General features: G+C 47.8%; 2 protein-coding genes across 2 annotated transcripts; one reads left to right on the plus strand and one right to left on the minus strand.

The window, feature by feature from the left end:
* Positions 1–8,839: 8,839 nt before the first annotated feature.
* Positions 8,840–11,799, minus strand: F4807DRAFT_451128 (Lon protease-like protein 2, peroxisomal; the record flags this gene model as incomplete). The annotated part of the gene is made up of 3 exons (XM_048000210.1): positions 8,840–8,927; positions 9,008–9,177; positions 9,232–11,799. The coding sequence occupies 3 exons, from the start codon at positions 11,797–11,799 to the stop codon at positions 8,840–8,842; spliced, it is 2,826 nt and encodes a 941-aa protein (XP_047855438.1).
* Positions 11,800–12,665: 866 nt separating this feature from the next.
* F4807DRAFT_420862 (replication protein A, subunit RPA32) lies at positions 12,666–14,034 on the plus strand. The gene is made up of 2 exons (XM_047997529.1): positions 12,666–12,781; positions 13,025–14,034. Exons 1-2 carry the CDS (start codon positions 12,775–12,777, stop codon positions 13,858–13,860), a joined length of 843 nt encoding a protein of 280 aa, XP_047855439.1. The 5' UTR covers positions 12,666–12,774; the 3' UTR covers positions 13,861–14,034.
* Positions 14,035–14,597: the final 563 nt, after the last annotated feature.

Raw genomic sequence — 14,597 nt, forward strand, 5'->3', positions numbered from 1 at the left:
GAGCCCAGCAAACCCGCTCTCCCGCTCAAGCATTCCGCACATATTACAGGCTTTAGCTACCTATTTCGCTTGTTGACGTGCAATGCGGCAATGCATAGACGCATACAAGACATAAGCCTCATTCGTCTCCATCCGTCTCCATCACGACTTCAGCATTATGTTTTATATTGCTGACGTACGTCTATATTCTCGTCCTAACGGCTTGAAGATGCCAATTCTATGAGGGGTCCTGAGCGGCTTAGCTCAACAACCCCGCCCAATAACACGCGCTTTTATCAACTAACGTTACGATCTATCAATATCCCCCTCGCCTGTCATTGGTCGAGTTATTCATCATTATTAGATCCGAATATGGGGTATACCGTCACCGAGCTACCATTATTGCCATCGTTGCAACTAAGAATACTTCGATGGACGCAAGCATGGGGCACCTAGAGGCGGTCAAAAATCAACTGCGAAAACTGCTACCTGTGGATATTCCTCAAGGAGGGACTCATTTCCTTAATATCCACATTACTCACTATACATCGACTATTTAGGAAGAAGCGGAAGTATTGTTGCACGAGACTGCTTATCTGCCGTGTCAGGCACCATTGGGCGACCTTTTCGCCTAGCCGGCATTATTGCATCATCGTGCTTTCAGAGGAAGCATTCTCTTAGCATCGGTTCGATACATACATCCTGCATACACCACTAATAGTACTACTGCTACCGCTACCACTACTACATGGCCGGTGCGAACAGACTGGCCAAGTCGATAATCAAGTGGAGCTCAGGCGAGCTTAAATGAATGAATTCTCCTACTACCCAGGAACTTAGGGACTTAGGAGTATTACTAGGACCCTTAGGCGGTCTGTAGTGGCTGGGTACCGCGCTGCTAGTGCTCCCGTCCGCGTGGTAGATCTTTTGCGTCTTGACACTTGAGCATTACCCAAACAGATTCACGGACCGTCTGGATGGGAGAGGCACAGACCATCATCCCGAATTCGTACATGGAGGATATATCGTTGATCATCCGCTTAGGTGAGTACGGCAGGTCATCTTACGAGCCAAATATTAGATCCGCCCTAATATTGAACGACCCAAACGTCCAAGCTCGCCGAATATTGCAAGTCGGCGCATGGGCCGATGGCAACATAGGGTGCCACTAGTCCAGGCAAAGGCTGCTGAAGCTATCTTGATTCTGATCTATCACATGGCAATTTATCTGATTAAGTCTAGCTGGGCTTTTCATGCTTTCGTTATCCCACATCGGGTTCGTCGCGTCTATGTGTAATTATCCTTCCTGTACCGGCCTGAAGAGTTATTTCCCCAGGCGTTGTCTACTTCCATTTCAGGCCGAGGCAGTCGTATGTACCAGCCGTACTCGTATCACCGTACCCACAAGATGCAACCGAGATGCATATCACCCCGGTACTTTGCAGTAACTAGGCCGCTATCAGGAGTGTCACCAGTGGAAGTTATGGTAGAACAGCAGAGCAGGACGGCCAAAGGTGGATTCGTCTCTGCGCTACTCTGTACAGGCTAACGTAATTAATCGGCAGTACGCGGTCGACAGTAACGACCCCGGAATAGCTCCGAGATGCTTCGCACGTCACTTGCGATAACGTCGAAAAAGCAAAACGCATCACTCGAGAAAGAACTGTAGTTCATCTCGCCTAGTCGGGATATTTTTATGCGCCTGGATCAGAATGCGATCCTGGAATGATTCTGTCGCACGCGATCAAGCCGTAATTACAACATTTATGCGTAAAATGCCGCCCGGGCTAATAAGTCAGCCAGACGGAGATTTTCCTCAGCAGGGACCAATTTCACCTGCATTGTCCGATGGGATCTGGCCCTTGACCTCTCCCTGACCGCGGAATGACGACAATGACTCCCATTTAGCAGAACAATATCGAGAGCAAAAGCCTTGAGTGAGTGAGACGTTGGTCGAGATAATTGCAATGTATATTGGGCCCAGAATTTCGTCGCCGCTTTGGGCTTGATGAAATTGGGAGACCCATAGCGGTTGAGAAGCTCTTACCGTTCGATCGGGTATAATATTAGGGTAATAGGGGTTTAGCAGGTCCGGGGCGGCCCTTCGATTTCCACCTGGCCTTAAGAAGATCGACAGGGCAGGGTCAACGCTAGGACTCCCAGCACTCCCAACCAGGCATCCGCCGGTGAATTAATACACGAGCTAAAGACCAGGAAATATATTGACTGGCTCAGTGGTGGTTCTAGTAGCTGCCAAGAGGCGTGGGGAGTTACGTACCCTACCAGGAATTTACTCCTTACTAACTTACTGCAGTGGAACAATTTACCTTGAAGGGTCTCTTCCCCGTGTCAACGGTTTGATGGCCCGTACCTGCAGTCATCTTTGGCTAGATTGGAACACGAGGCGGCTGTCAGGCGCGTTCCATCGTCCCAGGTTATGCCGCTGCGTGGTTCAGAAAGCGCCTCCAAGCAAGAAACGCCTTGAGATTCCCGCGAGCAAGTTTCCAGAACCAGAGAAACTACCGAAAAAGCCGCCGACGTTGAAGATTTATATTCATACTTCAAGAGTAATGCTACTCCCCCAATGCCGGCAATACCAGGAGACTTCGGTCGGAAGCGCGCTGTCAACCCGTGCTTGCCCCGGCTGATACAAATCATCTTGCCTCGCGCCAAAGCTGGAGAATGCTCTACAGCCAAGATTATTCTGCACAGATTTAATCTATGTATTGTGACATCGGGCGTTGCGAATTGACTTTAGAACCTGTCCCCGGTTCTATAATGCAGCGGCCCTGCCTATAATAGAGAGATGCACCGCCTTCGGAGTCTGGCCGAACTCCCCACACTATGGGAGTTTTATTCCCAAACGTATGGTTACCCGTTCTCCTCTAGCGGTTAAAGGTTTAGCACGATCGGTTTACCACGGTCTCATGTAGGTGCAGCGTTGCATTCGGGCGTCTACCAAACCCAGCAAGACTCGAACCCTGAAACAGATTAAAGGAGCAGCGCCGAACCACGTTTTGTCCCAAGGCATTTTCAGTTTGTCTCACTTTTTTTTTATTCATTCGTTCCCTCACCGATACTGCCTCGCGGCACGCGTACTTTTGCGGCGGAATCCTATGGCAAGCCGACGCTCAAATGGCCTCGTGACCCTTAAGTGGAATAGTCCACTATGCAGAGTCGACTTCAGCTTATGGAGCTTGACTTGGGTCTCGAGCCTATCCAGATCTCCGAATTACTCTTTCCGTCATTGCACCAGGGAGGTCAATTGCTTTTCCACTTCTGGCATAGCCGGAGGAATCTTCAACCTGGTAAATGTCCACAGAACTGAATTTCCGTGACGTTCAGCTAGTCACGCCAAAGTCTCGAAGCTTGGAGATGCATAGAAGCGCTCGTACCCTCGTTTTCCTCTCAATTTGTGATCTAGGATGATCGTCCCGAAAGTACGAGAAACAGCAGGCACTACTAGTACAGCAGGCGGGAACATGATACGGTGTAGTCAAGGCATCCCACTATCAAAGCAAATTTCACCAGCTACCCGGGTAGGTAGTTTGCGCATGTTGTACAGCAGTTGGTGCAAGCTGCACGAAGCTGCATCTCATTTAGTCTATTGCAGGTGGCGTGGCTGCAAACACAATGATGTCCTGTCTCAGCTCGATCCAGCTAGCGTCATCGTATTCACCCATATTGTAGCCAAAACTATACTCAAATCACAGAAATATGCCATGAACCATGTTACATGCTGGTTCCTGTAAGGGCGAGTATAGGTATCCTTTTCCCATCAAATTGTCGGACGGAATTAGCACGGTCCCTACAAGCGCACGAATTAGTTTGTCCCAGCGAGCGGCAAGCCTAAGCAAAAGGCGACGGATCCGGTATCTTGGGACTATTGCCGGAGCCACGGACAGCGGAGTATTATTCCTGGCTGACATCTATCCGGCCGAGAGATCAAGAGAGGCTTCCTCATCGAAGACGATTAGCCTCACCATATTAATACCACTAAGGTTGCTAGCTACGCCCGTGAAGGGTTATGCTTGTACGCGTAGCTAGACTTAGCGAGGAACAGTGTGGGCTCTGAAACGGCCACGCCCGCTCTAGCTTCTCCAACCCGGCAGTTTGGCGCCATACGCCAAACTACACTATCTCGACGGCGGCGGCTCTACGAATCCGAAAATGGATCCGGCCGATTCGCAACCCTATTATCTTCTAAGCTTAGACCGGTGGAACCTAACTCTGTCCGTACGTGTCGTCGGTATCATATGAATATTTTCCAATTTGTTGAGCAGCGTTAGACAGGTCGTGTTGCTCGCCGGTCCACTAGAGACGCAGAACACTATACCGTCCCTAACTGCCGGGTTCGACAGGTCCTTCGGATCCTCGGCTGGCTCCGGTAACATATAAGCCCGCGCTTCTACCAGCTAGCTTAAGAGCGAGCACTTTGCAAGGGAAACCCAGATGAGTGATCAAACTATAAGTTTAGGGCCTGATGAGCAGCGCCATTCCTACTCGCGATCTACACTCTAGACGCAATACTCCGAGTTCCGAGTTAGCGAAGTTAGATATTTGTCGGTTTAGTCCGCTAATATGTAGGATTAAACCGATAGGGTATTCTAGGGTCATAGGTATTTTCCATCGCTTGAGCCTATCTGTGTTGTGTATCGTCTCTCCTTAGTTAGGTATGTGGCACAATGAATTCTTGTAACAAGCAAACATGACTGGTGGAAAGGGGTACGAACTTCTTGGAGTCATTACTTTAAATGGCTAAAACAGTTAACAATATTGTTTATTTTGGCCTTGGTAACTTGAAAACAGATATAATATAAGGATAATTATTAATATATAATGAAAAAGGGGTAACTTGGCGTAATGATCTAACATTTGGTCCGCTTTCGATATAATTAGTTACTTATTTTAATTTAAGGAAAAGGGTTTAAATCTTTTAATTATTATAAATTTTATTTTTAATAAAATTTAAACTTTATTATTTTATAACTTAAAAAAATAACGTTAATATATTTCCCGTTTAATTTATTTTTTTTAAAATTAAATATTTTAAAAGCTTAAAACTTAAAAAATTACCGAAACTATTATTAATAAATAAATAATAATTAAAAAATAAACCGTTTTTATTTTAAAAAAAAATAATAAAAAAACTTTATCCCACTTTTAATAAACCATTTTAATAATAATAAAAAGTATACTTTTTATTTTATACCCGCTTTTTTTTAAATATTTATTAATAATAAAATAAATTTATTAAAATAATTATTAAAATTTATAATTATTATTTAAAATTAATATATTTAAAAATATATTATTATATTTTAATAATTAAAAGTTAAATTTTTTTTTTTTTTTAAGTAATTATATAATAAAATATAACTTTTATAACCCGTAAAATTAAAGTTTTAATTAAAATATAATAAAAATAAAATAAATTATTATATAAAAAATAAAAAAATTTTTTATTTTAATTATTATAAAGTTTTTTTTTTTATTATTTTAAATAAAATAAATTTAATAAAAAAATTTTATATTAATTTTAATTATAATATATATAAATAATTAATAAACTTACGTTAATTAAATATATATAAATATAATTATTCCGTAATAATACCGTACATTTTTTACATAAACACACGGAATAAGAAATAATAATAATAATGAAAAAAGCTGCTTTTATATTAATATTAACCCAGAATTATAATAACTCATTCATTATTGGTCAAGTTAGGACCTGACGGTCATTCATACAAACAACCTCTCTCTTAACCACAAGACCGGGAGCCTGGATCTCGAATCCACGCAGTTTGATTAATATGTACAACCTTCGCAATAGCATCTACAAAACTTTCATCTTGTCGCGACTTTTTACGTTTTACGTAAGGATGAGTACGCCGTTTACTTAGTATAAGCTGACCTACTCTATATCGTAACGAGAGGTCTCAACACCTTCCTTTACTACATATACGCCTTCGACTAGTAGGGGTCGTATGTACTTATCTACACCTAGATACACTATAGAGCGAGCTAGGGCGACCGCGTCGTTACAGAGATAGGGGTTTACATGTTAGAGCAGAGTGAAAAGAAAGAAAAAAGTACATATACCACTATATTAGTCTAGCTCGTACATATTTACATGCCTGCCTGGGACTTTACTACTGCTGCTCCTACCATACACAGTATCGTATCAGGCGATCCGATTATCCGGGCCACCCCAAGACAAAAGCCCCGTCCCGCATCTCCAGGATTCGACCCCGTCGTTCGCGGAGGAACGCGTGTGGGACGGTGGTATCTAGGTACGTACGTTGTTTCTCCCAGGGCGCCGGTAGACCCGGGAGGCCGGGACAGAGGTAGGTAGATACCTACCTACGTAACATGTAGGCAGAAAAAAAGGGAGGAGGAAGGCATATACTACTCTGCTTACCTACTCTCCCCTTTCTTTGTCCTCCTCCCGCCTATCCCCTGATCGAGCGCTCCTGCAGGCACCCGCGCGCGTCCCCTCGAACAAGGAAGTTCTGAACCTGACGATCGGAGTCGACGAGAGACATTCCCGCAGGAACGTTTCCTTGCTGTCGTCTTTTTTCTTTGGGTTTTGTCTCATGATGCGGCAAGTAGTGGGCGGGGGGGGAAGAATAGGGGTGCGGGGGCCGTAAGAAAGAAGGAGGAGGGGGGAAAATCAAGGGGAAGACGCGGGTTGAGGAAACTAGCATAGGAGAATTAATCAGGAGATATCTATCAACGACATACATACATACGGTACGATACAGTACGTTAGGCACGTAATCGTGATTAGAGGCTATGTGACTGGGTACCTGTTCCGCACGTATGGGATGTCTTGACGTATGTCTTCCCATAATGCTGGGATCTAGGGTGAGTTGGATATGGCGCATCGAAGTACATAACTAGATAACATATCTGTAGCGCTGTATGGCAGTGTATTGTATATACTTAGCATAGATATCATCTACGATCTTAACTACTTGTACATAGATAATATATGGGTACTATGTAAACAGTCTGAATGTATGTAAGTAGGTAGACGAGAACCTCAAAAACCCACCCCTCGCAACGGTATCCCCAAATACAAACCAAACCAAACTAACCCTCATCCCCTTTCGTGACCCCAACCTGAAACGGAGCGCCGCAGCACAGAAGCCTTGCGACACAGGTGCGTACGCGCACATAGAAGCACAGGAAATACGCAGCGAGGCCTACCTACACATTGTTAACGGAGATCGCGCGCATGCGCTTCGATGTCGTCCGTATGACATTTGCATCCCACTGTATGACCCCAGGCCCGGCCAGCCAGCGCGCTATCTGGACCCGGTGTTTGCGTCCCGCGTCCGTGGGACACAGGAACCCAGTTCCGCGACTCGTCTGTTCCTGGGTTTTCCTAGGCCCCCCAGGGGTGGTAAGGGACAGGAACCGTACGCTCGGTGTGGCTCGGCGAAGCCCTCCCTTCCATTTATTTCCCTTCTCGTCCTCGCGTGCCACGAAAATCGGCTAACCAACATCTCGTCCGTTCGCGCGGGTCCCCCCAGCTTGTTGGGAACCGCGAGTTTGTGCGTAGTCTAGTAATGTCCGGGAATATCCTCCCCTCCTATTCCCCAGTCATATAATCTCGTTACGGCCGTTGCGAGGCACGTAACAGATTTCTACGCAGCAGCAAGCGTGCTAGTAATGATTCCGGTTTGAGGGGTAAGGGAAGGGCGGGAATTCGCTTGCCTGGGATCGGAAATTTTTGCTTCTCTCTTCCTTCTCCCTGCGAATTGCCGGGTAGGAGAAAAGAATTAGGCGAGTTGTCTCGGGTCAACGCCTGACATGACATGACAATTCCATTTAGTGAACAGCGATCGAGTCGTCATTTGATCCCTGCATCAATGACAAGACGTGTTCACTTAGACAATACATTGCGATTGGGGATTGAGAAGGCGTACCTAAGAGCACTTGCTATACTTCATACGTAGATGTCTTGGGTCAGTGGGAAAACCCCAGCCTCAATCAGGCCAGACGTTTTAACTGACGCGGTTACGGTTGATTCTCGAGTCGCGGTCGCGCAGTGGCTCATCTCTTGTCTAAGTGCCACACGAGTAAGAGCAATGTTAAGACACGCAAGTCTTACCGAGCACTCTCTGCCCGTCTGAACCTGTATCCGCCTCCGCGTTTATCTTCCGACGGATGGAACCCCTTTCCCCTGACGGGAGAACTGCAAGTATCCGACTTACCATCTCCGCGGTATGTAATAGAGTCTGCGCTGCGATGGTGCCAGAGACGTGGGAGCAAAAGACTTGGCGGGCGTTGACGACGGCAATCTTTGGGGACGGGTCAGATAACAGCACGAAACATCTTGTCTCACGCGGACAAATAATCTCGTGCGACCTAACTTTACGACTTTGGGGTTAGAATGTCGACGATTGTTTGTGCTGGGCGTCTGCTCGCTTCTTCCGGCGAAGGGGCTATGCTGTGTCAGGTCATACGGCGATCTGGTAGCCTTGGTGGTCCGATGAGGCGGAGGACGACAGTAAACGTTTGCAACGCCAACTATATTTGATTACCTTTCATGGTATAGCATCAGATCTACCGACGCTTGTCCGGTACGATCGTGGCAAAGCAATAAATAGGACGATAACCCACGTTGAGGGACAATCTGCTCTTAATGAAAGGATGATGCGCTAACGTCGTGGAACTTTGCAACTTTGCAGATGATACATCTATTAGCCACGTCTAGATTTTTGGAATATTTGCTGCCTCCCCTGAAATAGGATGATCCCCATTAGAACGATGATATCCAACGCCGTACTATGATATACCATGACATACATGCTAGACAAACAAAAAGATCAAGGAAGATAAATGACTATAAGCGAGACTGCATCGGCGGGAAATTGCTCTCCTGCGGCCACTGCACCTCAGGCCAGATATGGCGAATAGCTTCCCAAATATGACTATTGGAACATCCTGGTTAGCTAAATGGAAAGGACGAGGAGAAGGGGTTAGACTAAAGGATATCGTGTTAAATTCATACCTAACGTAGACGATGTTCAGCCCATCCCTCACTTCTGAGGGTACCTCTCTAGCATCTTTTTCGTTCTGTGCTGGCAACAGGACCGTCTTGACTCCAGCACGGTATGCTCCGATGAGCTTCTCCTTGATTCCACCCACTCTTTTCACGTGACCGGAAAGTTGGAATTCACCCTATCATAGGTGTTAGTATATTGTTAGTAGAGATCTAAGGAGTTTAAGACTTACAGTCATGGCCATAGTCGGAGGCACAGGTCGTCCGGAAAGAAGTGATATGAGAGCAATTGCCTGAGCCATACCACTCGACGGCCCGTCTTTGGGCACGGCACCAGAAGGGCAATGTACATGTAGACTGCGTTTCTTCATGATGTTTTCCGTAGGATCCTGAGTCAAACCTAGCTCGTAGGCATGGTTGCGCACCCAACTCCTTGCAACTTTGACACTCTCCTTAAGCACATCTCCAAGATTGCCCGTAAGCTCGACACTTCCATCACCAGGCATGTCAAGGACCTCGATGAAGAGAATGCCCCCGTTGCCACCAGAGCTGTAAGCAACAAGTCCAGTCACTATGCCCGGCTGAGTAGTTTTCTCCGCTATCTCGTCTTCAAACTTCTCGATGCCAAGAATAGCCTCAAGATCTTCCACTGTGATGTCTGCTTTGTATGTCTCCGGGTGACCGCGATCGTTGGCCTCCACAAACTCGACGGCTTTTGCACGACAAACGGCACCAATCTCTCGTTCGAGGTTACGGACACCTGCTTCGCGAGTATAGGACTCGATGATCTTTAAAATTACTTCCTCACTAAAGCGCACTTGATCCTCCGAAAGACCATTTACCTTGATCTGTTTGGGAACAAGGTGTCTTAGCGCGATGTGTTTCTTCTCAAGCGTAGTATATCCAGAGAATTCCAAAGTTTCCATGCGATCCAATAGCGGACCCGGAATGGTGTCGAGAGTGTTCGCTGTAGCAATGAACAAGACTTTGCTTAGATCGATTGGAGTGTTGATATAATGATCATGGAATGCATGGTTTTGCTCTGGGTCGAGAACTTCGAGCATTGCAGCCGAAGGATCACCATTATGGTTAGACATGCCCAGTTTGTCGATCTCGTCCAACAGGAAGACAGGGTTCGCCACGCCGACTTTCCTCAATCCTTGCACGATCAAACCAGGCATCGCGGCAACGTACGTTCGTCGGTGACCTCGGATCTCTGCTTCATCCCTGACACCTCCGAGTGAGATGCGATGAAACTTGCGACCAAGGGCCGTGGCAATAGATCTAGCTATACTAGTCTTGCCGACACCAGGCGGCCCAACCAAGAGCAAGATAGGAGCCTTCTCGACTCGTTTCTTATTCATCAACATCTGGACTTTGAGACCACTCGCCTTTATCTTCTCTTCTAGTTCAGGGTCTAGCGTCGCGCCCTCCTTTGCAGCACCCTTACTAGACTCTAGGTCGGCAACCTCCTGTTCAGCCTGTTTGATTTGATGGTTCACTTGTTCATTCGCCGATTGCATCAACCTGACTATGGTGAGGTAAGAGAGTAAACGCTTCTTCACTTTTTCGATGCCGTAGTGGTCACCATCAAGCTGCTTCCTAGCACTTTCCAATGTTCCAACACTAATTGGGTCGTCGGTGACTACAGACCATGGTACCTCCGCTAACGTTTCGAGATACGTCCTGACAACTTGGTATTCGGCTTGTGCTGGCATCATCTGTTTCAATCTCTTGAATTCCCGCTCGGCTACCTTAGCAGCTTCAGGCGGGAGCTTAGCATCCTCTATCTTTTTCTCAAGATCTGCTAGGTCATCCGGGTCATGCTGCTCGCCTGGACCTCCACCAAACATACTGAACGGCGATCCGCCACCGAAACCGAACCCGGGAGAGGTCGGCTTGAGTCCTGGTCGTGGTCCTTTTGAGGTACTCCGCTTCTTTTCATTTGTTCTCTCTGCGTCCTCCGGATCTCCTTGGACGGGGACACTCGTACTGGTAATGGTTGTAACCTTGATATTGCCCTTAAGCTCGTCCACCGAACGCTCTAATATTTCGATGACTTTCTGCATGCGATCGGCAACGTCGACGGCAGCGAGGACCTGTAGTTTTTCCTCGAGCGTGCCATCAATCACATTCATCATGAAGTCGGCGAGCGAGCCTCCCTCGGCGGGTACTTTCTTCGCGATGAACTGCTCAAGCCTTCGTGATAGAAGAGGATTCAAACCCCCAGTACCGCTGGATAGAAGAAACGCCGACACACGGAGATAAGATACTAGCTCCCTCGATAGGCGCTTCAGAGTGCCGAAAAGCTCCTGATAATCAGGCCTCTGCAAATCCTGGGGGCTGACCTGGTCGGTATGGGCCAACACCCTCGCCTCGAAGAAGGGACGCTCCTGGGTTACCTTCTCGATGGTAACCCTCGAGACGCCGTGCACAAGCAGGTTGAACTCGGCCCCGTTCTGACCCTGGATCGCACTGATCTTGCCCGAAACTCCGTAGCCATATAGCTTCTCCGCCTTTATATTATTCTTGTCAACGCTTGTGAGCCTGTCATACTTGTCCGGATTCAGCTCCAACAACGGTTGACCACGACGGTTTAACAGTGGCGACATTAGAGGTACGCATACGACGGGGATCTGGTCGACTCGTCTCGACCCTTTAGAAGCACGTGTGTAGATGCTCGAGATCAATGCGGGTATATCGGAGCGACTTGCTGGTACCGGTATTCGTATGACCGATCCGGGGAAGAGGACGTTGTTTTTCCTCAAGGGGATCACGGGCATCACGGCTGATTGCGCCATGTTGACTTATGCCCCCTTGGTTCGTGCGCGATTGGCTGGAGACAGAAACAATGTAAATAGTAAATATCACACAACTGCAAGTGGTACTGCTGCTATGTTGCACAAGCAAGCGGATAATATGGCAAATAGCTGATGTCTAGTATATTAGATTGAGATATATGGTTGTGTTTAGATTTGTTGAGGGTGGATGTATGGATGTATGGAGGAGAAAAGGTTGGAATATTGATGTCAATGGTTCGAAGTTTATTGTAGTATCGAAGTATAATGTAGAAGGTACAGGCATCATCGCATCCATCCATTGATGCGCGCGAACTACCTAAGCGACTCTAACGCCCTGTAGGCTACGTAGCTCGGGCTCCAGTACAGCTGTCCTGCTAGCCTAGGTATTTAAGTTCCAGGGGGGAGTTTTGGCTAAGTTTGGTTGGCTAACGTGCCGTTCCTTCCAGAAGCTGCGGGAGCGACGTACCAAAACAGGACTTACCGAGGCTCAATCCGCTGCATCTTGTGCCAGCACCCCGGATTCGACCCGGCATCAGGCCGAAAACTCCACCTCACGAGATTCTTGCGGCTAAGAAGAGCATCGTGATGATGAATTATCAATGTGATAATGTGTGATTGATGAGCTGGCACTGTAAGGCTTTACTGTGATCCATGATATATCCACTACGTGTATGTAGGCATGTAAGTAGTACCTGGTAAGTGGTATGCACATCCACGGATATTACTGGGTAGATACTTCGGTATTTAGTAGGTTGGGTACCTGGATACCTGCCCACGGCGTGGCTTTACAGCGTACTAGCCACAGCAGGTGCTCTCGTGTAATAGGGGAGACTACCCCGCGATTTAGCGCATCCATTCAAGAAATTCAATTAAAAAGTTCCAGTCGCGTAAACCGCCATCTGAACGCGTCTCATCTCATGCACTTTTAGTATCCGAATCAAACACCACCCTCAATCTACTATTCAGGGTACCATCATGACTTGTACGTGACTCTATACTATGTCTTCAAGTGCCACATAGCCTTGGAAAAGCATTGTTAAGCATGACGATCAAGATTCGCCAGTCGGTATCGGAACATCGTACTCAACATGCCTCTGTTCTGGATACTAACTCTAGATGCGTCCTTACATGCTCGCACCAGGCTATATGACACTTGAAGATATACAGTCCCCAATCCCCTCAAGCACCACACTTTCCATACACTAACCAAATCCCCCTCCCACAGCCTACGGCAGCTACACACGCACCAACTACAACGCCACCGGCGGCGACGACAGCGGCGGTTTCTTCGGCGGCTCTCAGATCTCCGGCTCGCAGGGCGGGACCAAGCACCCGTCGGAAGAATCGCTGCGCCCCGTAACCGTGAAGCAGATAATCGACGCGGAGCAGGCCTTCGGCAGCGACGGCACCTTCCGGATCGACGGCGCCGACGTGTCGCAGGTGACCTTCGTGGGGATGGTGCGCCAGATCAGCCCGCAGACGACCAACATCACGTACCGGCTCGACGACGGCACGGGCGTCGTCGAGGTGAAGCAGTGGCTCGACCCGGACAAGCAAGAGACTGACTCGGGCGGTGCGAAGGGTTCCGCCTTCCGCGAGGAGCAGTACGTCCGCGTCTGGGGGCGCCTCAAGAGCTTCGGGAACAAGCGGCACGTCGGCGCCCACGTCATCAAGCCCGTGACCGACTTCAACGAGGTGAACTACCACCTGCTGGAGGCGACGTACGTGCACCTGTTCTTCGCGCGCGGGGGCGGCGTCGCGGGGGCCGGCGGCGGCGCCGGTATGGGTATGGGTGGGGATGGCAACGCGGCCGAGGACGACAGCATGTTCGTCGAGAACAACGACGCTGCGTTTCTGCGTGGCGCGTCCGCCCGCGCGAGGAAGATGTACCAGTACCTGAACCAGTCGAAGAGCAACGAGGGCACGAATATCCACATCATCGCGCGGGACACCGGCATGACGGTCCAGGACGCCATGACGGCCGCGGAGGAGCTGCTGGGTAACGGCAAGGTCTACACCACGCTTGACGACGAGACGTTTGCTCTTCTAGAGGGCTTTTAAAGTTGCTTGATATAATACGTATAGTTGGAGTGGTGAGACGAATCGATAGCTACGCGGAGTGGGCAGAACTTATTTACGAAGTCAAGTCCGGGCGTTGTGGGCATGAGAAACCGTTAAATACATAGGAAGGCATAGGTCGGAAATCACACGGATACGGCTAAGAATGGAACCGAGGTGGGATAGCGAATGGCCTTGATATGGGCTATCTATCTACCTAGATACGAAATGATTGACTAATGATACCTGAAATAAGGAACCAAAAACAAGTTACAATAAGCAACCTCCAAGCTTCTTCAATCAAAGTGACTCGTAACTAAACTAATCGGACCCAGACCAACCTAGACGGGACCGAAGACTAGTAGCCGCGATCAAGCAGCATCGCAAGTCCGGCAAGGCCCCGTACCGAGTATTAGAAGAGGGTATATCCTAACTAGTAGTCATCAAGCAAAGAAAAACGAGCGTGAGAAAGTAAAGTCCAAGAGCTAGCTAGCCCATTCGAGGTCCTAGAAGCCAAATATGTAATTGTATGGTAGGCAAGCAAAAAAACAATAACAACCAAGCAAAAGCAAACGCAAAACACGGCAAGCAATTTGTCTGTCTGTCAACCACTGAAGCGTCATCGGATCACACAAAAAACATTAGATCACTCATTAAATCCCTTTGTCAGCTTTCAATCGTGATCTTCTTGCACATCATCAGCAGTGAGCACAGCAGCAGCAGCAGCAACGTCAACACAG

Source organism: Annulohypoxylon truncatum (genome assembly GCF_022578515.1).
Source record: "Annulohypoxylon truncatum strain CBS 140777 unplaced genomic scaffold F4807scaffold_11, whole genome shotgun sequence".
NCBI classification, from domain to species: Eukaryota; Fungi; Ascomycota; class Sordariomycetes; order Xylariales; family Hypoxylaceae; genus Annulohypoxylon; species Annulohypoxylon truncatum.